The sequence below is a fragment of the Leptonotus elevatus genome, chromosome 10, assembly GCF_054856555.1.
Source record: "Leptonotus elevatus isolate MCC_2025b chromosome 10, RoL_Lele_1.0, whole genome shotgun sequence".
Taxonomy (NCBI): Eukaryota; Metazoa; Chordata; class Actinopteri; order Syngnathiformes; family Syngnathidae; genus Leptonotus; species Leptonotus elevatus.
In genome coordinates, this window is record NC_141248.1 from 24,210,173 (window position 1) to 24,233,687 (window position 23,515).

The 23,515-nt window shown below is 44.8% G+C and overlaps 1 protein-coding gene across 1 annotated transcript; it reads left to right on the forward strand.

The window, feature by feature from the left end:
• The first annotated feature begins 295 nt into the window (after positions 1–295).
• tasora (transcription activation suppressor a) lies at positions 296–23,405 on the forward strand. Its single transcript, XM_086088012.1, has 28 exons — positions 296–722; positions 1,484–1,629; positions 1,863–1,955; positions 2,045–2,117; positions 4,098–4,189; positions 4,282–4,413; positions 4,491–4,621; positions 6,148–6,179; positions 6,282–6,387; positions 6,808–6,911; positions 6,985–7,088; positions 7,913–7,985; positions 8,051–8,125; positions 8,540–8,730; positions 8,846–9,091; positions 10,393–10,585; positions 10,697–10,825; positions 11,789–11,952; positions 12,043–12,187; positions 12,674–13,045; positions 14,245–15,188; positions 16,373–16,495; positions 18,327–18,486; positions 18,574–18,682; positions 19,461–19,633; positions 20,235–20,381; positions 21,223–21,622; positions 22,601–23,405. The coding sequence occupies exons 1-28, from the start codon at positions 443–445 to the stop codon at positions 22,851–22,853; spliced, it is 5,190 nt and encodes a 1,729-aa protein (XP_085944138.1). The 5' UTR covers positions 296–442; the 3' UTR covers positions 22,854–23,405.
• The last annotated feature ends 110 nt before the right edge of the window (positions 23,406–23,515 follow it).

A 23,515-nucleotide genomic window follows, 5' to 3' on the forward strand; every position in this document is an offset into this window, starting at 1 on the left:
AAATGTGTCATTAAAAATGTAAAATTAATTTTAAAACATGTTTAAAAGGCTGATTCATTGTGATCGATCATGTCAGAATTTGTAAATTTCACAAACTGTCAAATTATCCAAAATATCAATATCAAAATTAAAAATAAGTGAATTTAATTTAAATTACGTTTTAATTGGAAAAAAAAAAGTATCTTATGCCTCATTTTAAAAGGTCATGTTGTCGTTGCAAGGCATGATCAGTAGGTGGCAGAAGAGCACCTCCGCACTCACGCCGCGGCTAAATCTCAGCGAAGAAGAAGTTCTGGGCGAAAACATGGCGTCTGTTGTGTTTAGGACTATGCAACGGCTACATTAACGCGCATCCCAACGAGAAGACGGTAACAACGGCGGCGTTGCGCTGCTGTGCGGACGGCTGACGGATAGCGAGAGGACCGGGCCGGGACCGGGACCGATGGAGTACGGCGTGGCGCGGAGGGTGCCGTACCCGCCGCCGAGGAGGGTGTCCTCTGATTATGGCGGGGCTAGTGCTAGCGTGCAAGATGGCGAGTCCGCTCGGGCGCTTGTTCCTACCCGCGGGGAGACTCTTCCCAGCCGGGTGGAGGCTCCTCCAGGCGGACGTGGCGGTCCGGGAGCACCGTCGCCCGCTCACGGGTCGTCAGTGGCCGTCCACCAGAGGCACATGCCGAAGGAGACGGACAAATTCCAAAGAATCCCGAAGAAGGAGAAGAAAGGTGGGTCGGTCGAGTAGCTGACTTTTGCAAACGTCTTTTAGGAATGTGTTAAAAAAGCCGATCGCGACGCAGCCAAAGGATGCTGGCCAGCTCGCTGTTACGTCCGATTTAACATAATTGAATAACGCTAATCCTTTGATTAGTTGACGATAATATTAACATCACCCAGTCGTTCACACCGCTTCTCCCAGTACCAGCTAAAAATATAAATATACTGAGCGTTCTAAGCACCACTATTTAATGACCACTTAGTAAGTGTTCATGGCAATATTACTACAACTTGAGTCACTGTAACCTTACGCACAGTTTGAGACAGCATTGATGGCGCCATCAATGGGAGTTGTGGGTTTCTTTCAGTTTCCTCTCTTCACACGCCATTCTGTAAACAAAATGCTCAAAGACGTAATTTATTACACGTGCGATCATCCACCTTATTTCCGAGGGCTCTGCTGTGGAAAATAAAGACAATGAATGAGAAACAGTTATGTGCGCGACTTCCTGTAAGACACCGGAAGTAGCATGTAGCCATTTGTTAGGTTTTTTTTCGTTTCACAGAGCGGTTTATTTGAACGTTTATTTTTCTTTTCTAAATGATCATAAGCCCCCATTGCGTTGAAAAATGTCTTGCACATCTTAGGAACGTGTTCTATACAGTTGCCAGGGTAAACAAAACAACGCCGGTTCTGGTTCATACTGGAAGTCACCCACAATCACATAATTCACCTATAGAGGCTCACTGGATGTTATTCTTACTTTTGCAGCTCTGTTGAAGCACATCTCCAGCGAGTCGCGTGAGTACGAGGGCGTGATGAGCATCCCGACGGCTGGCCACGTGGACACAAACTCGGCCGGCTGCTTCACCTACAGCCGCCCGCGACTGGTCCACAGCGAGCAGCTGGAGAAGGAGGTGCGAGCCGTCTTCTGTACTACACCCTGCGACACGTTTGTATGGCGTGTTTGACCTTCTCATCGGGGGGGAAAAAAAGGAGACATTTCATCTAAAAAAACAAAACAACATTTAGTTTTGGGAAATGAATGTGGTTATCTAAAGGAGTTGCTATTTACTTTTTACCTCTGAAAATTTTTACTTTTTTCATGTAAAAATATGAGTTTGTAATCTCAAAAATGTGTTTTTATCAGTTTGTGGAGAAGAGGAAGGAAATGAAGGCCGAAGGTCGGACAGATAAGGAGCTGGAGGAGAGTTACTGCTTCCTCTTGACCGAAGAGGCTAAGGTCAGCCGCGTGATTGTAAATATCGTGCAACATTTATCCATAAATAGTCTTTCTCTTATGCGTTATTATCAATTGCATGTGTGTTTTAGGTACCGTGGCTGTGCGAGAAAGGCCTGATTGTGGGTCAAAACTGGCAGTCGGCACTGGGGGACCCCAAGAAAGGTGAGAGTCCAGGGATACGTCAAAACTTCTTTTACACATTTCTTACATAAATAGGATGAAATCATTCAACACCATCTTGCCTTTTTTTACCATGTATGAGTCAATACAGTTTCCATCCGGTTTTTTTCCACTTAAATTGATCAATCATCATTGACCTTTTACTGCACTGCAAAATTTTTTTTTACGCGGGTTCGTTCCTTAAAGAATGGCTTGAACAACAAAGGCCCAAAAATATCAATGCAAAAACAAGCATCCTTCCATTCACTCTCCAAACGGCGTTTTTCAAAATGGCCACCAAAAGGGCCTCTGCTGCATGGTCTTGTTACAGTAAACAGCGACTTTTGCTTAACTCGGTCAATGTCCGTCCGAAAGTCAGGAGCCTGATCAACAAGTTCGAGAGCAGGCAAGATAAAGTTGGCCAAATAATACACTGACTGCAATGCGAATATCCCTGGTAGACTTTTACTTTGAAGTTGGGCCGCGTCGGGGCGCGATAGCTAGCTTGACTTCCCTTTTCAACGTTTAGGATTTCTGTATTGCACTTTTTATTGACATTATAGAGTTGCGACAAACATCAAAACAACGCTTTCCTCAACTCGTATTCAGTCGCTAATTTAGGATGCTAAGAAACCGCTAGTTAATTACATCGTCATTTCATGGCACGGCGTTAGTGGATAGCCGCTAGCTGTTAGCATTAGTAACGGGTGCCTTGATGGTAAAATGAATGAGTTTGGCAGCTGGTGCCTGGCTTGCTTTCTTTATTTTGGAGTCTGGACCAAGATGACTTTGTAATTCAATCTCCGTGTTGAAAGGAAGGTTATGTTGCCTGTCAGGTTTACCTGCAGACATTTGTAGAAATCACCACTCAACAAAAGGAGGCAAAGACACCGAAAGTTTTGTTGCTAGCAGGAGAACGAGCCGCTTGGTCTTTATTGAACACAGCAAAAAAAAGTCAATCTAATCAATATCAGAGGTGTTTTTTCACCAGTCGTGCGTTATTCTAAGGCAAGGAATTTAGTCATTTTGTTTTGCCCATTTATCAACCCTTGGCAACCGCCGTCATGTAAGTCTGATAAGCGTCTCCTGGGCCGCAATGCGTCTGTCCAAAGCGATCTTCATCAAACACCTTTTCACTGCAGACATTCTGAATATGTTTGACAAAAGGCATAATGCACAAATTCAACAGCTTAAATAAGTTTTAGCAAATGTATAATGAATATATATATATAATTTTCCTAACGGGTCTCTATCAGTTACATCCTAAGGGGGGGGGGGGGGGTATGTGTTTGCATGTTGGTGCAAAATCACTGTGAACATTTGTAGTAAGACAATTAGCAATCATCAGCAGGTGCGCTTTTCCATTCTGCGGTTAGATGTTTTCTTCTTTTGGGCGAAGAGTCGCCTTCTGTTGCGTAGCTGCAAAGCGCTTCCTCATTTCACAGTCAAAGCAGTTCATGGCTGCATCAAATGTATGATAACTATATTTGCAATTCATCCTAAGCTTCAGGAGCCGAGATATCAATTATTTTTTAATATTGTTGAATTTGCAGGAAAACTTGAATTCACAAGTCACCCATAGGTTTTAGAGACATGTTTTGCCCGTCACTTTAGGCCTTAATGGGTTAAGGTGGCCATTAAAGTCGCCTCACAAAACATGGCGCGAGGCGCCCGTATGTGTAGTAAATCATCAACTGCCCCCAGGGTCGCCAGGGAACTCCCCTGGGGGGGCCTTGTTTACAAATTCCTTACACGCATGGAAATCCTGCACATATAAAAGCCTCTTTTTTTGGAGAACTGTTTGCAGAAGTTTTGTTACTGAAAACAAACACGGTTTAAATTTTTGCCAGCCATACTTTTCTAGCAGTGACTACGGCACAACCCTATTGGCTAACCACTCATCTCTGTTCGGTTCCCGCGCTGTCCATCGCTTGGTCTCGCTCATTGTGTCTCTCGGTGTCTCTCGCCCGTCTTCCTCTGCAGGTGTGTATTTGTGCAGGTATTCCGACTTGATTCAGGTCAGTCCGTTCCAGCACGGCGCCTCGGGCGAGATCATCGTCTTCAAAGTCATGAAGGTGAGTCGCCGCGCGGGTCGCGCGGGCCGGTGGTTGTCGGGGGGGGGGGGGGGGGGGGAACGCTGTCTCACGGGGTCGCGTTGCGCCTTCAGGGCAAAGTGAAGAGCATCTACGAGAACATCAAGAACCTGCTGGACCCCACGCCCCGCTTCGACAGCCACCTCTCCAAGAACGTCAGCAAGGTCACGTCCGTCGGCTGCTACCGCGCCTTCGAGCACACGCAGGTGAACCGACGCGACGTGTGTTTTTTGTTCCCTTTTGTGTCGGACGTTCGCTCACCCCTTTTTCGTCAAATTTCCAGCATTACTTCTACGAGTACGACTTTGATGAGCTGAAACAGCGCCCCCGCCAGGTGTGCCCGTACGCTGTGGTCTCCTTCCAGTACAAAGGCAAAGACGCGCCGCTTCCCAACGTGCCTCTGACCCCCGTCAGGTAACAAAACCGCACGCCGGTTAATCATACATATTTCAGTTGCGTACTACTACTTGTAAAATGAATATATATTCTAATCTTAACTCTTTTACTGCCAAAAACACAACCCCGACCGTGCCAGCAGATTTTAACTTTCAGGGAAAACAGAATATTGTGTGCTATGACTACATAAACATGGTGGATACCACATGAAAGATCGCATTCCATTCTTTCATTAGGGAAAAAAAGTGTGTTTCTAACTTTCTACCTTATTCCGTTCTTTAGTCATCACCATTTGAAAATAGGTCATTTGAGTGACATCTAGCGAAAATGGAAAAAAATAAGGAGGAAACAAGCTTTTTGTGAAAAGATCAATTTTCTGCACAAAAGTGACTTTGACGCTAATAGTTTTTGTTTAGTGACGCTCTGTGAATTACATTTAATGTGATAAATGCTTTCACGTCATCCTTGAAAACGTTTTATTTCCTAAGCTCCGCCATGTTTTCTTGTGATTTGATACTACCGGGAGCCCATTGAAAAGAGATACAACGCTGCCATCTGCTGGCCATAGTTAGTGCCTGTTTTGTGATTATTATTTTTTATACCCATTGAGAGAAAAAAACGTAGTTGACGTCAATTGACGTTATTGGTGTCCTTAATGTCAATTGACCTTTTTGGAGGTAAAAGAGTTAAATTGACAAATTACAGAATGTTGTTAATAATCTTGCCAAATTTGTATGACGAAAAAAAAAAAAAACAATTAAAACCACACCCTACTCAACTGTCAATCAAATACCTCTACTAGTAAAATGGATGCTACTTTGTCTGGCATTTTACTTAAAGGGACATTCAGTTATCCCTAGCGCCATCTAGTGGTCAAAGAAGAGCATTAGAAGCACACAGAAGCACGGACAAATGGCGGGAATCACGGCAGTTAGTTACGACCACCTGCAGGCTCCAGCTGCGGAAGGTAAGCTGCGGGCGACCCATTGGGTCCGACACTCGATGCAATACCACCCGAGCGAGCTACATTCGCGAAGTTGTCCTTTTGGGCATCCGTAGCAGGAAGATGGCGGCGAAACATGGCAGCGCTAATAAGGTGAGACTACGGCCATGTGATATAATTAGTGTTTACTAAACCTACGATTATATAATAATAAAAAAACATTTTTACATACTATTGAAATACTGTCGGTTTTTAAAATGAATGAACTATTAGTTCACCACTAGATGGTGCTAGAGATCACTGAATGTCCCTTTTTAAGAAAAGAAAAATCTCTTCGCACTCCGTTTTTCCATTGTATAACATGCGTACACTCACGGCTGACAACGAGGCACTCTAAAGTGGCCATGCCAGCAAGCTATTGGAAGGAAATACTATATTATTAATAATATCAGCAATTCTATTTAAACATGAGCAACGTGTTTAAAAACAAATCTCTGAAATCACTCAACGGGGGTCTTTAAATGAAAAGACCACTGATGAGTATAGATGTAGACTGCTACATTAGCATACGTGCTAACAAGGTGCTGTGTTTGTGGCGCAGGACGAACAGTTGGCCAAGAGAGGCCAGTAAAGGTGAGCGATCGCTCTTGTTTAATTGAATTGATGGAGGCGTCCATTAGAAGGTGGCACAAAATGGCGGCGCGTGTGTGTGTGTGTGTGGTTTCTTCCCTCCAGAGCTGCCGCAGTTCACTGTGTGGAGCGGCGACCTGGTGCACAACGACAAGATCCTCTTCCCCGTCTCCCTGCGCTCCTCTTTGCTGCCCTTCCTCCCACACAAACTGTGAGTCGTTGCCAGCGGCAACTTGATTGCTGTTAGGCCAAAGTATGGCCGGAGGGCCACATACGGCCTGTTCCGTTCTTTAATCCGGCCCTCTCGAGCGTTATCAAGAGTCCTCAAATATTTGGTGAATGAATTTACCAGTTTTATATTTATATATTATTATATCTCATAAATAATTGTATTTATTGCAGTGGTAAAATAAAACTATTACTAAAATCTAATATAAAATAAAACATATTTATTTAACATTATTGTACTTTATCAAGTAACTGATTATTTATTCATAATAAATGATATATATTTATTTTTTTATTTGCTATTAAAACTCCACTTCACTTGACATGTTCATGAACCATTCACGGATCCGTTTGGCGGCCATTTTGTCAACTGTCTTTTTTTTTTTTTTTTTTTTTCCTTTAGGCCCGACCGGCTGAAGCTGGGACGCTGGATGAGGCTGGACGTGGTGACCAAGCTGCTCCCGCAGGAGCTCTTCTCCTACAACCTGTATGGCAGAAGCAAGGAAGGTAACGCAGCATGCCAGCACGTCTCTTCGATTCTGCTCCCGTCTGGCAGATAACGGCAAGTCTTTGCGTGCAGTTGTGACGCAGGGCCATCACTGCAGTCTGCTGGAGGCGGTGGACAGAAGTCGCTCGACGAACAGCATCTGCAGGCTGCTGCAGGAGTTGGAGGAAGAGAGAATGGTGGGGGGGGGGTTTTGGTTTTGGCTTTGTAGATTCAAATTGTATGCTTTCACACGAAGGCTACTCGGCATAAAACTAAAACAACGAAAATACAGATAGGATGGAAAAATATTCAAGAAAAAATACAGAAATTTGAAGAATATATAGCCTGCATTATGTTTATATATATATATATATATATATATATATATATAATAATTTATTTTTTAATATATATATATATATATATATAATAATTTATTTATATATATATATATATATAATAATTTATTTATATATATATATATATATATATATATATAAATAAATACAATAATTTATTTTTTTATATATATATATATATATATATAAATAAATACAATAATTTATTTATATATATATATATATATATATATATATATATATATATATATATATATATATATAAATAAATACAATAATTTATTTATATATATATATATATATAAATAAATACAATAATTTATTTTTAAAATGCATGTTTTTTTATAACTTGCATTTTGTTGCGTGTTTTTTTAATTTATTTTTTATTTTTTTAAATTTAATTTCTTTTTTACATTTTCCATTCCAAACAACAAAACACTCCAACATTACAGTGCTATTTTAATGAGCATCAATTAAAACGCAGATTTCTTGTATTGGCGTCCTGGCCTGGTCTCTATCCCTATCCAAAGGAAAAACTTAAGTATTTTAGACCAAAATGTGAGAATATAAAAACAAATCAGTGGCCCAAAAATACAAACATGTTATGCTAATGAGCTGTAATTCTTATGTTAAGGCTCGGCGTGTTTGTGTTGTGGTTGCAGGTTCTGGTGAGCGCGCTGACTGAACGAGGCTTCCTCTTCCTGCTGTCCAGCGCTCAGATGGCCACGCCCCCTGGTAGGACCAGAAGTCATCATTTAACCTTAATCTTCATAACATAATATTTGTCGTCATGTGTTCAGAGAGAAGAACGAGTTGGAAAAGATGTCTCCAGGCCTTGTTTGTCTTCCCCGAGAGCAGAGATGTCGACAAATCGGGTGAGGAACGACAACGCCACCTCGAGCGAAATGAATGCCAAATTAATAAAATAGACAATTATTTACAGTAAATATAATTAGGGATGCGCGATAATATTGGTGGCCAATAATTATCGGCAACTATCGACCAATTGGACGTCATACAGATCAACCGGATAATATAGTAGGACTTGAAAGTATATTTGTATTCAAAATGAATTTTGCAAACAATTATCGGCTTACTTATCGGTTATCGACTTTGGCACTCTAAATTATTTTATCGGTATCGGTTGAAAATAGTATTATCGTGCGTCCCTAAATATAATAATGTAATGATTGAATAAAATCGAAGTAGGGAAAAAACATGTCAAAGTAAACTATTACATGTGAAATAAATTGTGTAATATAGATCAGTGTTTGTTTCTGTGCGTTTAGCATCCAGTTGTGCCTCCTCCTGCGGCAGCTTTGGCGGCGGCGGCGGCGGCGGCAAAATGGCGGAACTAAAGCACTTTCTCCCGGCGCTTCATCACGCCCTCATCAAGAGCCACATCAGTCCGGCCTCGGAGCTCGCCACCGGGGTGGAGCTGCAGGCGCAAGAGTACCTGGTCGGCCTGAAGGAGGGCAAGGTGAGCCCAACGAGTGCTCCTGAACTGCCGCGCTAATTTCGGACCTCTTCGCAATCCTTCACGCCATTTAAGCAGAAATTACGGTGGCACCTCGACTTCATCTCAATGCCCGCAGGTGCGAGCTCACGCCATGGCCGAGTACGACGTCACAGCGGACGAGGCGGCCGCTCCCTGCCCGGCGTACAAACGCCACCGGCTCACCACGGACAACTTCCTGCGCCCGTACCTCCACAATCCGGCTCGCTACCAGCTGGCGGTGGAGCACGCCACCAAGATGGTGGCGCTGCACTGCGCACACTTGCAGCCTCCGGAGGTCACGACCAGGAAGGGCCAACCGGGTGCCGGCAGTAACACCCACAAGGTAACGATGTACATTAAGCTACTAAGACCGCAAATGTGGTTGGGGGTCATTTTTGGAATAATATTAAACAATATTAGGTATGTTAAGTGGCCATGGGCAGGAAAGTTTGGACCGTGAGCGCAATCACCAAGAATTCGCCAAACCCAGGGCTGGACTGGCCATCTGGCATGCAGGGCCTGTTTTGGGGCCGATGCAGTACTTTTTCATTATTATTTTCCTATTTGCCACAATTTAGAAGGACCGGTCCATTCATCCATTTTCAATATAGAAAACTATAGCAAACGGAAACATCATCAATAAGCATCAGTGGCAGAACTACATGTTGGACAAGGGTTTGATCACACACAGCTTCACATAAACTTTCATAACCAAAAAAAATCCACCTTCAGTTCAAGGTTGCTTGCTTACAGCAACCAGAAACGGTTGCGCATATATTATCATTTGGAAATGTTAAGAACCCGGAGAACACACGCTCACGTTGTGTTTCCAGGATTGAGATGCGTTAAGCCCGTCATTGCAAGTGGGATCGTGTTTAGCATTGAGATTAGAGCTGTCAAAATCAATCGATTACCAAATTTATCAACAACTCTTTCAATAATCGAATAATCGCTTGGAGCTAATTTTTTTATTCGAAATTGTGCAAATCCTCTATAATATCAACAGTAATTGTTCACTGAGTTCTGTAGTCCTTCATGAAAGAAGACTGATTATCTTTTGTGTTTAATTAAAATAAGACATTTGCAAACATCTTTTTTTTTTTTACTTTGGAAAAAAAAATCCCCCCCTTTTTTTTAATCACTATACCGATAAGAAGTACGAAATAAACAGTCATCACGAAAAAAAATGCGTTTGTAATACACTTTAATGCAAAATTATAATGAATCTGATCAATCCGTTGAATAATCAATAGATTAATCAATCTAAAAAAAAATATTCAATCGTGACAGCACGAGTTGAGATGGTATTTTTTGATAGATTGTGAATTTGTGTAATATTTTTTTTTTAACCTTAAATGAATAATTCAAGGGTGGAAAACTTCGACATGTACGAGCGTCGCAAGGTGTTTATAAGCACAAGTGCTTCGAACCATGACTTGCGATGGGGAAGTGCAGCCTGTGGTCGCAGTTGGCCGTGAGCCCCGCGATCACCCGATATGCAAATGCCACTGCGAGAAGTGCAGGTGCTTCCTGCGGTTGGGCCGGTAGGGGAACCCTGAGGCGCAAGTTGACACGGGGAATAAATGACAGACGACGACGACGAGGGTCAAAGGTCAAGCTGTGACGTTGTGACGCTGTGTTCAGTTGCAGCAACTGACGGACTTGGTGATGACCTGCAAGAGGAACGCCGAGAACGAGGTGAAGCGAGAAGAGGCGCGAGGAGGAGAGAGCAAAGCGCCGCCCGCGAGGAGGCAAAGAATGGAGCGGAGGGCGGCCGAGCGGGCGCTCGAGTACTTGAAGGCCTCGCACGAGCCGTCGGAATGGGACAAGGGTCCAGGTGGGGGCACGTCGAACCGTTCCGCTTGATTCCAAATGGTGTCTGCACTTATTTTCTGAGGTCTCAACTTTATTATTATTTTTTTTTTTTTTTGCCTTTGCCCTGGCGCAGTGGAAGGCCGACAGGCCGCGGCCCCGCCCGACTCTCTCACCCTCGCCATTCAGTCGCTGGGTCTGGTGGGCGTGGCCGTGCAGGACGATGGCTCGGAACTCGCCGGCAGACTTCACAAACTGTTGAAAGGCGAGTGGAAAAAATTGACTTTTTATTTATTTTTATTTTTTTTTTACTGTGGACGACAGATTTAAAATAAAATGAAAATAAATTCTGATCGTGAAATAAGTAGACAATGACAGCTGTGCTTTTTTTTAAATGTATAATAAATAATGTAAAATAACATGTAGAGAAAGTGAGTAAATAAAAAAATTAATTTTTTTAATTTAAGGTGACAATTTACCAGATAAGAATGAAAATGAAATTTCAAATACAATAAAAATAAATCACGATGAAGCCTTTTCAAGAGATTAAAATCATTGTTAAATTACAGTTAAAATTGCGTTGAAAGGATTGCTAAATAAAATGGACGGAAAAAATGTGTGCAAATGGGAGGCAAAAATGTGGTCGTTTTCTAACATAACAATTCATTCTAAATATTGTTTATTAATAAGGGAAGGCAAATAAATTAAATGCAACAAAATTAAAGGGATACTTGAGCATTGAGCCGATTTCAGCGGTAAAATGAATGAATTTGATAACTTCATTATTTTTCATGTACAATTAATACCTTTTAAAAACAAAATGTTCCACTTGCTGTGGACTGAAGACGACATCACCTGTGCTGAGGAAGCAGGTAACGACCAATCATGGCTCACCTGTTTTCTGGCTTTGGTCAGCAAACTGAGCCATGATTGCTCAGACTCGTTACCTGCCAGAAAACAGGTGAGCCATGATTGGTCGTTACCTGCTTCCTCAGCACAGGTGATGTCGTCTTCAGTCCACAGCAAGTGGAACATTTTGTTTTTAAAGGTATTAATTGTACATGAAAAATAATGAAGTTAAATTCATTCATTTTACCGCTGAAAACGACTCAATGCTCAAGTATCCCTTTAATATTTCCTGTAAAGTGACTCGAACCCCGCACCGCCGTCAAATGATCCTCGAATGGACGCGCGTGTGAAATGGCCGATGTCGTGCTTCTCCCGCCAGGTCTCGCGCAGGCCGCCAGAGCGGCGCCGCCGACAAGAAGCCGCGGCGGCGGCGACGCTCCCGAGGAAGGCCGGGCCGAGTCGTCCCCGTTCGACCGGCTGGCCGCCAAAATGGGCCTGCCCGCCAACCGCGACATCGACCTGAGGAAGCAGGACGAGCTGGAGGTGGACTTGGAAGCCCCCCCCCCTGGACAATTCCGTCCGCTGTCCTGCGGACGTCCGCGCTCAATCTGCTTCAATCTTGTGCGTGTGCAGGAGCAGACGGTGGGCAGCGTGAGCAGTCTGGAGGGATTCAGTCCCAACGGTGAGAGTTATCATCACGACCCGCGAGGAGGAGGAGGCGGCGCGGGGAGGACTGCGTCTGAGGAGGAGATCCCGTGGAGGCTCATCCCCATCACAGGTTGCTTATTTGCACCCAATTAAAAGCATTTTTGTTTGCCTTAATGTAAGACAAGGAGACATATTTGGAGCCGCTTTTGAGAATCGCGATCAATATATTGATTGATACTAGGAATGCACGATAATGCTATTTTCAACCCATACCATAAATCAATCATTTTTGAAAGTGTCAATGCCGATAATTGTTTGCAAAATTTTGAATTTTTTTTTTTTTTTTTAATAAAAAAAATAAAATAATAAGAATAAATAATAATAATAAAAAAATAATAATAATTTTGAATTTCAATACAAATATACTTTCAAGTCCTACTTTATCATCTGCTTTATCTGTATGACGTCAAATTGGCCAATAATTGCCGATAATTTTCAGCCGATTTCAAAATATCCCTATCAGTCGGGGCCGAGTTGACTCGAAGACCTGTGACAGAATACACGTTTTCCTTGGTGGAGGTCTGTGTGCTAATTGAAGGCAATCAAATGTGTGCAGGTCTGCGCTCCGACAAGAACACGCAGAGGGAGCGCAACCTCCCCCAGGACCCCCGCCTCCAATTCGGCATGGCGACCCCGCCGCACCGCCCCCCCTCACCCGGCCCCGCCTCGTCCCCCGGGCCCACCCCCACTCTGAGCCCGTCGCCCCAGCTCAGCCCCCCCGCCTCTCCCGCTCAGTGCCCTCCCCCCGGGCCCAGCCCCCCGCCCTCCCCCAAGCCTCGTTGTCAAGCTCGCCGCCTTCCTTCCCCCACAGCGTCGCCGCCCCCTCCATTCTCACCCCCCCGGCGTCAGTCATCGCCACCGAGAGAGCAAAAAAGCCACGTGGGCCCCCAGCCGCAGGTCGCCCCCCCCGCCTCCAGGGAGTGTGCAGGTTTGTCGCTGCACCTGTCGCTGTTTACTTTTTCACACGCTCACTCCGCAATCTCCGCTTTACTGCAGCGCTTCCGTCACTTTCTCCTTAATGCGATAGAAATAGTAGCCTCCACCTTCTTTCATTTTCTCTTTTAGAGATTATTGGCCGGGCCGATTATCGGTGCCGATATTTGGCATTATGACAAATATCGGCATCTGCCTTTTTTAGCAATCTGAAAGGCGATAAATCTGTGTGAATGCGGTGAATGCTTGCAAACATAGCGAATTGAGAGTTTTCATCAGGATTTGTAAAACGTGCACAGACATTTCGAAGATATTCAGACAATTTTTCGCTGTTTGCGAAGATCTTTTGAAACCGTTTACGAACCCTGAACCAAAACCCCAAATTAACGACATTCAACATGCATTTGTTGCTCAGTGAGATGCAGGGAACTTTTCATTTATGGGTTTATTTAAATTTGCACTTTATAAAAAAAATATGCTGATACTAGGAACTCCCTCCATTTTTTTTATTTGTAAAAAAAAAACAATATTTAAAAATAAAATAAATTGTGTTGAAATTTTGGGAAACTTTTTTTTTTTCAGTAGAAAACTTGAGGGAACTATTTACATTACATTTTATTTTTTTAAACAAAGCTGTCAATTCTTTGTTTAAAATCAATTTTTATTTTTATTTTAACACTAATATTTTCTCTTTTACTGCAAATTAATATCAGCTTGGGTATCAGTCTCCTTGACAACTAATAATTGGTATCCGTATCGGCCTTGAGAAAAACATATCGGTCTATTCAGTGTAGTTCAGTTCTTCCACAGTCTCCCTTTTGCTCCAACATTTCTTTCATTCTCCTCCTGGGTAAAATCTGTCTAAATAGCCTTACTCTCCTCCGTTAATGTCCCTTTATAAGTATTTGATGGAATGTAGTTTTTGCAGTTAGTCCACAGTCTCCACTTTGCTGCAGCGTCTCCTCTCGAAGGAAATCGGTTTCCTTAATGTAAAAGTAAACACAGTAGAGCCTCGTTCTGGGACACATTCAATGTGCCGTGGTTTCTCGCAGTTACTGCACGCTGGCAGTGTTTTGCTCCACAGTCTCCACTTTCCCTGCCCTCAGTCTCCTCTTGGATAAGATCACTCTCTTTATGCCAAGGAGTAAAACCGTTCTGTTATTCATAGTTAACCACTTGCTTTTTACTCCACAGTCGCCACGTTTTCCTGCCGCCCGCAGTCTCCTCTTGGATCTGCCCCGCCGTCTTTGATTGCACCTGAAGCGCCGAGGGAAATCTCCTCGGACCCGTTTGACGGCAGCAGCGTGACCGTACGACGCGACCCCGAAGGCCGAGAAGATCGGGACTCCTCCGTGCTTGAAATGGAGGCGAAGCAAGCCACGCATGTGGTGGACTTGACTGTGTCCTCAGAAGAGGACGAGGCCGGCGAGACGAGAGACACGCCGTCGTCCAGTCCCCTCCGAAGCATCGACGACATCCTGAACAAGCACCTGGGCAGCTTCTCGGCCGACTTGCACCTCCTCTTGCAGGAGGAGCGCATCAAGTGCAGACTGCCCGAAGCGCTGAGCTTCCGTCCCTCGGACCCGGACCCCTCGCAGATGATGCCCTTTTCCCAGTACGTGTCCCTGTACCACCCGTGTCCGCCAGTCCAGGACTTCGTGAGCTCGTTCCACGACGGCATCGGCAGCCTGTTGCGGGACTTTGACCGCGCCCCGCCGAGCGACCGGCCCCGGTCGGCGCTCGCCAGCACCCTCGGCGCCTTCGTGTCCGGCACCGGGGCCGGAACGGACGAGGACGGGACAGAAAGCGCCGAGGGGGCGAGAGGAAACGGAGCCGGACAGTTTTCGGACCCCCCGTCTCACGCCGCGTCCCGATCCGCATCCGTCCATCCGCCCGCTGACCACCGGGCGTCCCCCACTCAGTCCGACAGCATTTCCACGTCTTCCACGCCGACGGAGGCCGACTCGGACCCCCTCGCTTTCCCGCCGGCGGAGGCCCTCAGCAGCGTCATCCGGCATCTGGGTTCCGAGGTGCTCAGCGACCTCTGCGACATCATCAAGGACGTCCAGAAGAGCTCCGTGGTGCAGTTCTACGTGCACGCGGTGCCGCCGGACGAGCAGCTCGTCGGCGACGTCAAGGTAAGCGACGCCTTCGTTGTGACAAAAGATCTTCCATACCGGCACGAGTACTCGACTCTTGAGTAGTCACTGATACCGATGTCACTAGTACTTAGTAAGTTTCCCCCCAAAACAACAAAAGGTAACTTGAAAGAAATGGCAATTTTCCATTCCTTTCATTTCTGATCATAAAACGGTCACAATATCGGCCACCGTCGCAAGTACCGATACCTTGAAATAAGGCCCGGTATCGACCAGATACCGAGACAAAGTATCGGTACTCGCACAGCCGTAGTCGTGACCGTCATGGCACTAGGCAGAACTAAGGGACGATGGGCCAGTATCAATACCGGATGTCGTATTGGGCCGATATTGGCCTTATTCGATCAAAACCGGCCGACGATACTTAACCCCTTCAGACCCAGAGATGGTCCCAGTGGGCGTGTCTAAACCAATAAAACGCACAATTTGGATGATGTCAACACTTCTGGTTCATAATTGGATCTTAACTAACCAATCATAATCGCAAGTTGATTTGCATAATGTTCATGTTAAAAAATGTTGCATATCAGCTTGGTAAGTTTACAACATGTTGCAGCCACTATAACAACTAAAAACACAAGACAACCCCAAAATGTTTTCCATCTTGTTCTTATGTGGGGAAAATAGTCCAAATCAGAAAAAGAAAGAAAGACATTTTGCCCAGCAGAAAAAATGCGTGTCTGCAAAAACAAAAACAAAAAGACACACCATCGAATCATCATCTGCATCAGAAAATAAAGTGATTGTGTTAGGTATCGGTTCTCTTTCTTTTCTCTCCATTTTTCTCTTCTTCTGTCCTCTCTGCTCTCCTCTCATGTGTTTATGCAGTTTACATGAGTGAAGTTTGTTGTTATTCTTAGATGAAGCATCATTTTTTTTGTGCTAATTTCAGTTTTATAAAATCAACTTCTCTCTCTCTCTCGTTCTTTTCTCTTCGCTTAACTTCTCTCGTTTAGTTAAAAAGTTGTTCAATCCACTGAATGAATCCAATGAAATTCTGACAACTGGGAGATTTGGAGGATTGTCAACTTCTTCATACATTTAGTTATCCAAATTTTGCCCAGCCAGGCTTTCCTCTGCATGTTTTTTTTTTGGGGGGGGGGGGGGTTGTTACAAATACACTTTAATTCATTTCTTTATATTTGTGCGATTGTGTGTTGCAGGAGTATTTCACGCAGCAAGGCCACACGGAGCAGGATCCCGTTTCCTTCTTGAAACAGGAAGTCTCCGATCGCAAACTTTTGGTCATCGTCAAGAACGAAGACGTGGCGGAGCACATTCACGAGGTGAAACAAATCAACGCGTTTACCAGTTGGCAAGAAAAGCGAAATGAAGAAAAGATCAGACCTCGCGGAGCAAAGCTTGTGTGAGAGTGACGTGGGTTTGAACGGACACATTTCAGCCCAAATGGTGGACTTCCTGTGTCTTTTTGGGCTTACCTTTTGAAATGAATTTTCTAAAGGTTCGATGGAGCACCAAAATGACCCTTAACTGGCTGCTTTGAGCCAAAATGGCAGACTGCCGGTGTCTTTTCCATCATGGCTTCATGTCTACCAAATTTGACGCCAAACTGACTTAACTACTGCTGCTGAATTTTCTAGACGTTCAAAAGACGTCTGGAAATCGACCTCAAAATAGCAGCTCCAAAGCAAAATGGCAGATTTGCCGTGTCTCTTTGAACATGACGTCTTGTGGCAATTTTGTGGGTCTGCTCATGATGGAAATGTTTACAATATTTCACGTTGCTACGTGAAACAGGCTTTGCAAAAGGCAGTGGGTATTTTGCCGCTCCCTAGCTAGCTCCCCGGGTGCTTGTTTGGCTGCTAGGGAGCTAGCTAGCTAGCTAGCCTGCCACAGTTTGGCTGTAGCCCCAGGGGCTGGCTAGCTAGCTCCCCGGGTGCTTGTTTGGCTGCTAGGGAGCTAGCTAGCCTGCCACAGTTTGGCTGTAGCCCCAGGGGCTGGCTAGCTAGCTCCCCGGGTGCTTGTTTGGCTGCTAGGGAGCTAGCTAGCCTGCCACTGTTTGGCTGTAGCCCCAGGGGCTGGCTAGCTAGCTCCCCGGGTGCTTGTTTGGCTGCTAGGGAGCTAGCTAGCCTGCCACAGTTTGGCTGTAGCCCCAGGGGCTGGCTAGCTAGCTCCCCGGGTGCTTGTTTGGCTGCTAGGGAGCTAGCTAGCCTGCCACTGTTTGGCTGTAGCCCCAGGGGCTGGCTAGCTAGCTCCCCGGGTGCTTGTTTGGCTGCTAGGGAGCTAGCTAGCCTGCCACTGTTTGGCTGTAGCCCCAGGGGCTGGCTAGCTAGCTCCCCGGGTGCTTGTTTAGCTGCTAGGGAGCTAGCTAGCCTGCCACAGTTTGGCTGTAGCCCCAGGGGCTGGCTAGCTAGCTCCCCGGGTGCTTGTTTAGCTGCTAGGGAGCTAGCTAGCCTGCCACAGTTTGGCTGTAGCCCCAGGGGCTGGCGAGCTAGCTTCCTAGCTAGCTCCCCGGGTGCTTGTTTGGCTGCTAGGGAGCTAGCTAGCTAGCCTGCCACTGTTTGGCTGTAGCCCCAGGGGCTGGCGAGCTAGCTTCCTAGCTAGCTCCCCGGGTGCTTGTTTGGCTGCTAGGGAGCTAGCTAGCTAGCTAGCCTGCCACAGTTTGGCTGTAGCCCCAGGGGCTGGCTAGCTAACTTCCTAGCTAGCTCCCTGGGTGCTTGTTTGGCTGCTAGGGAGCTAGCTAGCTAGCCTGCCACAGTTTGGCTGTAGCCCCAGGGGCTGGCTAGCTAACTTCCTAGCTAGCTCCCCGGGTGCTTGTTTGGCTGCTAGGGAGCTAGCTAGCTAGCCTGCCACAGTTTGGCTGTAGCCCCAGGGGCTGGCTAGCTAGCTTCCTAGCTAGCTCCCCGAGTGCTTGTAGGCTGCTAGCTAGCTAGCACAAGGGGCTAAAGCCAAACTGTGGCAGGAATTTGCCATCTCTGACGATAACCCTCAGTGCATATAGACTGTTGTCAAAACAAAACATATACAATACAAAAAAATTACAAAGCATGACATGTCTAAATTGACTCTTAAAGTGTCGCTTGAGGCAAAATGTTCCATTTCCTGTTGGTAAATGCTAAAATGCTCCCTAAATTTGTGTCCTTTTGTTGTTTTCAGATTCCGGGTCTGGTGTCGCTCAAGCAGCACCAGTCGGTGGTCTTCCTGGGCATCGACAAGGCGGACAACGTCAGGACGCAAGCGTACCAGCAGCTGTTCGTGTGCGGCGGCTGCGTCCTGTCCGAAGACCTCGTCCTCAATCCTGACCTGGTCTCGTCCGGTAGGAAACTCCGTCCAGGGAAGAAAGATGGCGTCTCCTCGCCTCGCCTCGCCTCGCCTCGACTGATGACAACTTTTGTTCTTGCAGTTCAACTGGAGGCCCTGCTGGCGCTCTTGGAGAAGCGCAACTCTCCGCAAAGTGTTTGGAGGTGGAAGATTCACAGCAAAGCCCTCAAGAAGCTGAAAGAGCAGGCCAGGTATGAAACGCTTCAGCTTGGATCGACCCCTGGGATTCGAACAGGGGTGTGGAGACTTGTTCTATCCACTGTATATTAGGGATGTAATGATATCCAAACATCACGATACGATATTATCACGATATGAAGGTCACGATACGATAATTATCGTGATATTAAAAAAAGGTCACAAATTTGTAAAACAAAAAAAAGGGGGGGCTCATATTAAAAAAATAAAAATATTATAAAAAATACTATAAAAAATACTACAAATATATATATATATAAAATACTAAAAATATAAAATATAGAAAATATATTTTAAAAATACCCCCCAAAAAACTAAAAAATACGGTCATGAATTTGTAAAAAGAAGCTCATACCAAAAATTCCAAAACACGATATTACCTAAAAAAAAAATTCTAATAAGACTTAATATTGAGGCACTTATTTGCCAATGAATGCACACGTTGACTCGATTCACAAGCATATTACATTGACCAACATAGAACAATAGAAGGGCTAAAACATGCCTGGTGAAAATTAAACTGCACAAAAAAAACAAGCCACCAGAGGGTGCTAAAACTGCCCAAATGGAAATCAACCTGACCTTTTGAACAGATACGCCGCTTTTAATATCGCGACATGACGACGATGATATTGGGGCAGTTCTAATATCGCGGTATTGCCGTTATTGTTACTGTACAAGCTCTGCTACCTTTTCCGGACTCCCAAGCCGACACAGCTCAGCACTTGTGTGTGTGAATAATGTGACCTTTCCGTGTTGTTGGCGGCGAAGGTTCCGGAGGGACGCCGCCAGTATGCTGGACGTCATCCTCAAGCATCACCAGATCGTGGAGGTCCTGCCGCAACATCACTGCGACAACAGCAGCCAAACGTCCCCCGACCTCGAATGCCTCATTCGACATCAAGCCCACCACACCCGCTTCAGACACACCGTCTTCCTCCGAGGTACGCTCGCTCACCCGTCGTCAAATGCAAGCAAGCGCCAAAAAAGTGCAGCCGGACATCAAGAAGGTTACATCGGATCAAACGCGGCTTCGTCTGTCCTTCCTTCCTTCCTTTTCTCGGTCTCTCCTTCGGTCTCTTGAGGCCTCCCTGATTTTATGTTTTTTGGATTTGTTGGGGTCTGGATGTTTCTTGGGCTGGGGAGGAGTTCTGGTGGGTGGTGTCTGGTCGGTGCTGGATTTCACCTTCCTTGGTTTTCTTTGGTCCTTCCTCGGGTCTCCTGGTGTTCGGTTTAGGTGAACGGTATGAGATTTTTTCTAATAGGTTTTCTGGTGAGCTAACAAATACACACACACACACACACACACAAAAAAAAAAAAAATATATATATATAAAAATAAAAAAAATAAATAAAAAATAAATAAAAAATAAAAAAAAGAGCAATGATGACATTTCCGAATGAACAATACTGAGCTCTTAAAAGAAGAAAAAATAAAATAAATAAATAAAATAAAAAGAAGGTTACATCGGGTCAAATTCGGACCACCTGGAAAAGGTCGCTGTGCGCGTTTTCGGTTCATGCTGATGAGCTTTTTGTTTTCAGTGCACAGCTTGGACTTCATGCGCTTCTCCAAGAGCGGCGTCATCGCAGCCAGCGTTGACGAGATGCTGAACAGCTTCGACGCGCTGCTCGGTCACCGCGGCGACGGCGACAAGCAGACCGCCGCCAAGGACACGCACGCGGCCAAAGGTTCTGTCCCGCTCGCTTTTCAAGTTCAATATCACGTTATAACCTGATCAATTTGGTGTTTGAACGTGATGCGATTTATATAATAATGACATCAATTTGACTTTCGCATTCAGCCAAACAAAACAATTCCTTCGGGTTCAGGTCGCCGGCGGAGTCTTTTTTTTTGTGTCTCAAAGTTACTCGAGCTACGCTAATCTTTTTTCTTAATTCATCAAAATTCAATTACAATTTCACTCCACAATTACAAAATCGGCATCATCGTAAACAAAAAGAACAGATTATTAATACCAATTTTGAGTTGTTTAAACATATATTTGCACCTTTTTTTTTTTTTTTTCAAAATGACTAATTTAATAAAACTTGTTTGGTCCAAAAGAAACTTGCATAATTACAGTGTTTCAAAGAAATGTATTTGTCTTCATAAACATTTTCTTGTTTTGTAACAATTTTTTTTTAATTGTTTAATGTTTTAATCGTGACTGCAATTACCACCAAATTAATCGTGATTAATATTTTTATCATAATCGAACAGCCCTACTAATCTACTATCTCGTCATAACGTGAAAATAATCATAAGCATGACTTGAAACTTTTTCACATTATAATATGAAACAATTATCGCGTCACGACAAAAAACTTAACTTACTTGAAATTTATCGTATGTTAAACTCATAACTTGAAACTTAAGTTAAAACAATTATATCATAATGATAAAATGATCACACTAAAAATTGAAATTCGTCACATCAAAACATGAAACTAAATTTTTCTGAAAATTTGGGTTGAATTTTGCGCGTCATGATTTCCAACATTACCCACAATGCAACTCTTCCATAATTAGACGGCGCCAAGAAGCCGAGCGGCGTCGACGACACCAACGGCGGCGGCGTGGCGCAGCAGGCCCGTCGCCCCGACCCGAGCCTCCCCAACGCCTCGGAGCGGCAGGTTTCGAAGACCTCCGCCAAGGAAAGTGACAACCGTCACGCCGTCAAAGACCTTCACGATCTGCACATGGCCATCTCGCACCTGCGAGCGCATATGCACCAGAAGCAGGGTTCAACCTCTGACGCCGAAAGCAGAGCCTCGCCGGCGGCAGCAACGGTGCCAGCGGCCAATGACGTCACAACTGCAGACTCTACCAATGACAGGAGGCAGGAGGCGGAGCTTTCAAGTTCGAAAAAAGCAGATGACAGCGTCTCCTCCAGTTCAGCTCCGTGTCCTGCAGAGGGCGATGCAACCAGGTCAGTCGTTTGCTCCTTCAACAACCTGCTTGGGGCCAAAATGGCAGATTTCCTGTGTCTTTTTTTGTGGGTCTACGTGTTCTAGACACGCCGACCAAATTTCATGCCGCTAAGTCAAATTGTCTTGAAGGACCCTCGGAAATGGACAAATTGACCTCAAAATTGCTGCTTCAAACCAAAAGCGCAGACTTGCGGTGTCCTTTCAAGGGTTGCTTTTTGAGACCTTTTTTTTTTGTGGGTCTTCTCATGATCGACATGTCTCCCAAATTAGTCAAACTGACAGCAGGGGCTGGGTTTTCTAAACATTCAAAAGACCCCTGGAAAATGGTTAAAATGACCCAGGAATAGTCTTTTCAAACCAAAATGGCAGACTTTCTGTGTCTTTTCCATCATCATCAGCTTCTTGACATTTTGTGGGTCTATTCATGATAGACTTACCTACCAAATTAGACATTGCTAAGTGAAAGTGTCTTCAGAGACTGAAGTTCCACAACAATCCCGAGGTCTGGATGTGTCTATGAAGGAAATGGCAAAATGCTCCTAAAATGGCGGCTTCAAACCAAAATGCAAATTACTTTTTTTGTGGGTCTGCTTGGCCATTTTGAGGTCAGTTTGGCCATTTCTGAGGGTCCTTCAGATGATTTGCATCTTAGTCCTCAAAGACAGTTTGACTTTACAACATGGAATTTAGTAGACAACGAAGACATGCTTATCATGAGGAGACCCGCAAAAAAAAAGTCTTCCAAAAACATAAGCAGGAAGTCTGACTTTTGGTCATTTTTTAAGTGTCCTTCCACCACAACTTTGTATAAAGTTTTGAAAACTCAGCCCTCAACTGTGGTGAGGCTGAGCAAGATGAAACGTGGCGGACACGTCTATCAGTAGTAGACCCGCAAAAAAAAGTCTCTGGACCCATTCCCGTTAAAAATGAAGCCCCCCAGATTCTGGTTTTCAAGGCGTCCCTGTCCCCTCTTGTAGCCGCGCGAAGTCCGATCCAGAGCGGTCGCCGAAGCGGGACGTGGACATGCGACCCCGCCAGATTCCGCCCCACGCCTCTTCCACTTTCAGCCAACCACAGCAACGGTGGAGGGGCCCCAACAACCACCACCACCACCACCACCAATACCACAACCGTCCGTACCAGAACCACCCGTACCAGAACCACCAGCACCGTCAACACTACAATTTTTGGCATTTTCAGCGAGGAGGAGGCGGCTTCAACGGCATGTAGACCCCCCCGAGACTCAACCGTCGCCTCGGCACTTGTGACAATTGGCGAAGCAGGTGGGTGTGTTGACCTGGTTGGCCTGCAGGGGGCGCTGCTGCAAGGAGACACTCGTGCGGATCATAAAGTCGGTTCTTTTCGTCGGAAAGTGACCCGATTTCTTCCCACCGCATCGGCGGCTCTGACGCGTTGAACTCCGGAGCCTCTCGGATTATTTTTGTTTTCATATATTGTTCAAATAAAAACAGTTGTTGTCATCACTGCTAGCATGTTGCTAATGCTAATGCAGAGGTGCATGTTTCTTCACTAAAGAACAATCTTTGAAAAGTTTTGAATGGACCTTCATAAGGACTGCAAGTTATGTATCGTTAAAACTGTTGTTTTGTTCCCCCTTAAAAAGTTTTTGTTGAAAAGTGATTTTAACTTAATGTTTTTTTTACACTGCTGTTTAACTGTTTTTTTCCCCTGCTTTTTTTTTTTTTTTTACATATTGTTATTAAAACCTTTGTAAAAAAAACAACAACTTAGTTTGGTCATTTTAGCCGAATTTTTCATTTTCAACATTTCCAGGGGTCGTTCAAAGACAAAATGATTGTGGAGCCTTTGTTCGATTGCTCCAAAAATTGAAGATAGACAAAACGTTTTCGTTTTGGTCATTTTCGTTTTGG

Excerpts from the sequence above, each read along its gene's own strand:
- tasora (XM_086088012.1), top strand. The coding sequence starts at position 443 with ATGGAGTACGGCGTGGCGCGGAGGGTGCCGTACCCGCCGCCGAGGAGG. Across the intron at positions 8,126-8,539 it reads CAGAGATGTCGACAAATCGG|CATCCAGTTGTGCCTCCTCC; the intron begins GTGAGGAACGAC and ends CTGTGCGTTTAG. Across the intron at positions 18,683-19,460 it reads AAGCTGAAAGAGCAGGCCAG|GTTCCGGAGGGACGCCGCCA; the intron begins GTATGAAACGCT and ends TTGGCGGCGAAG.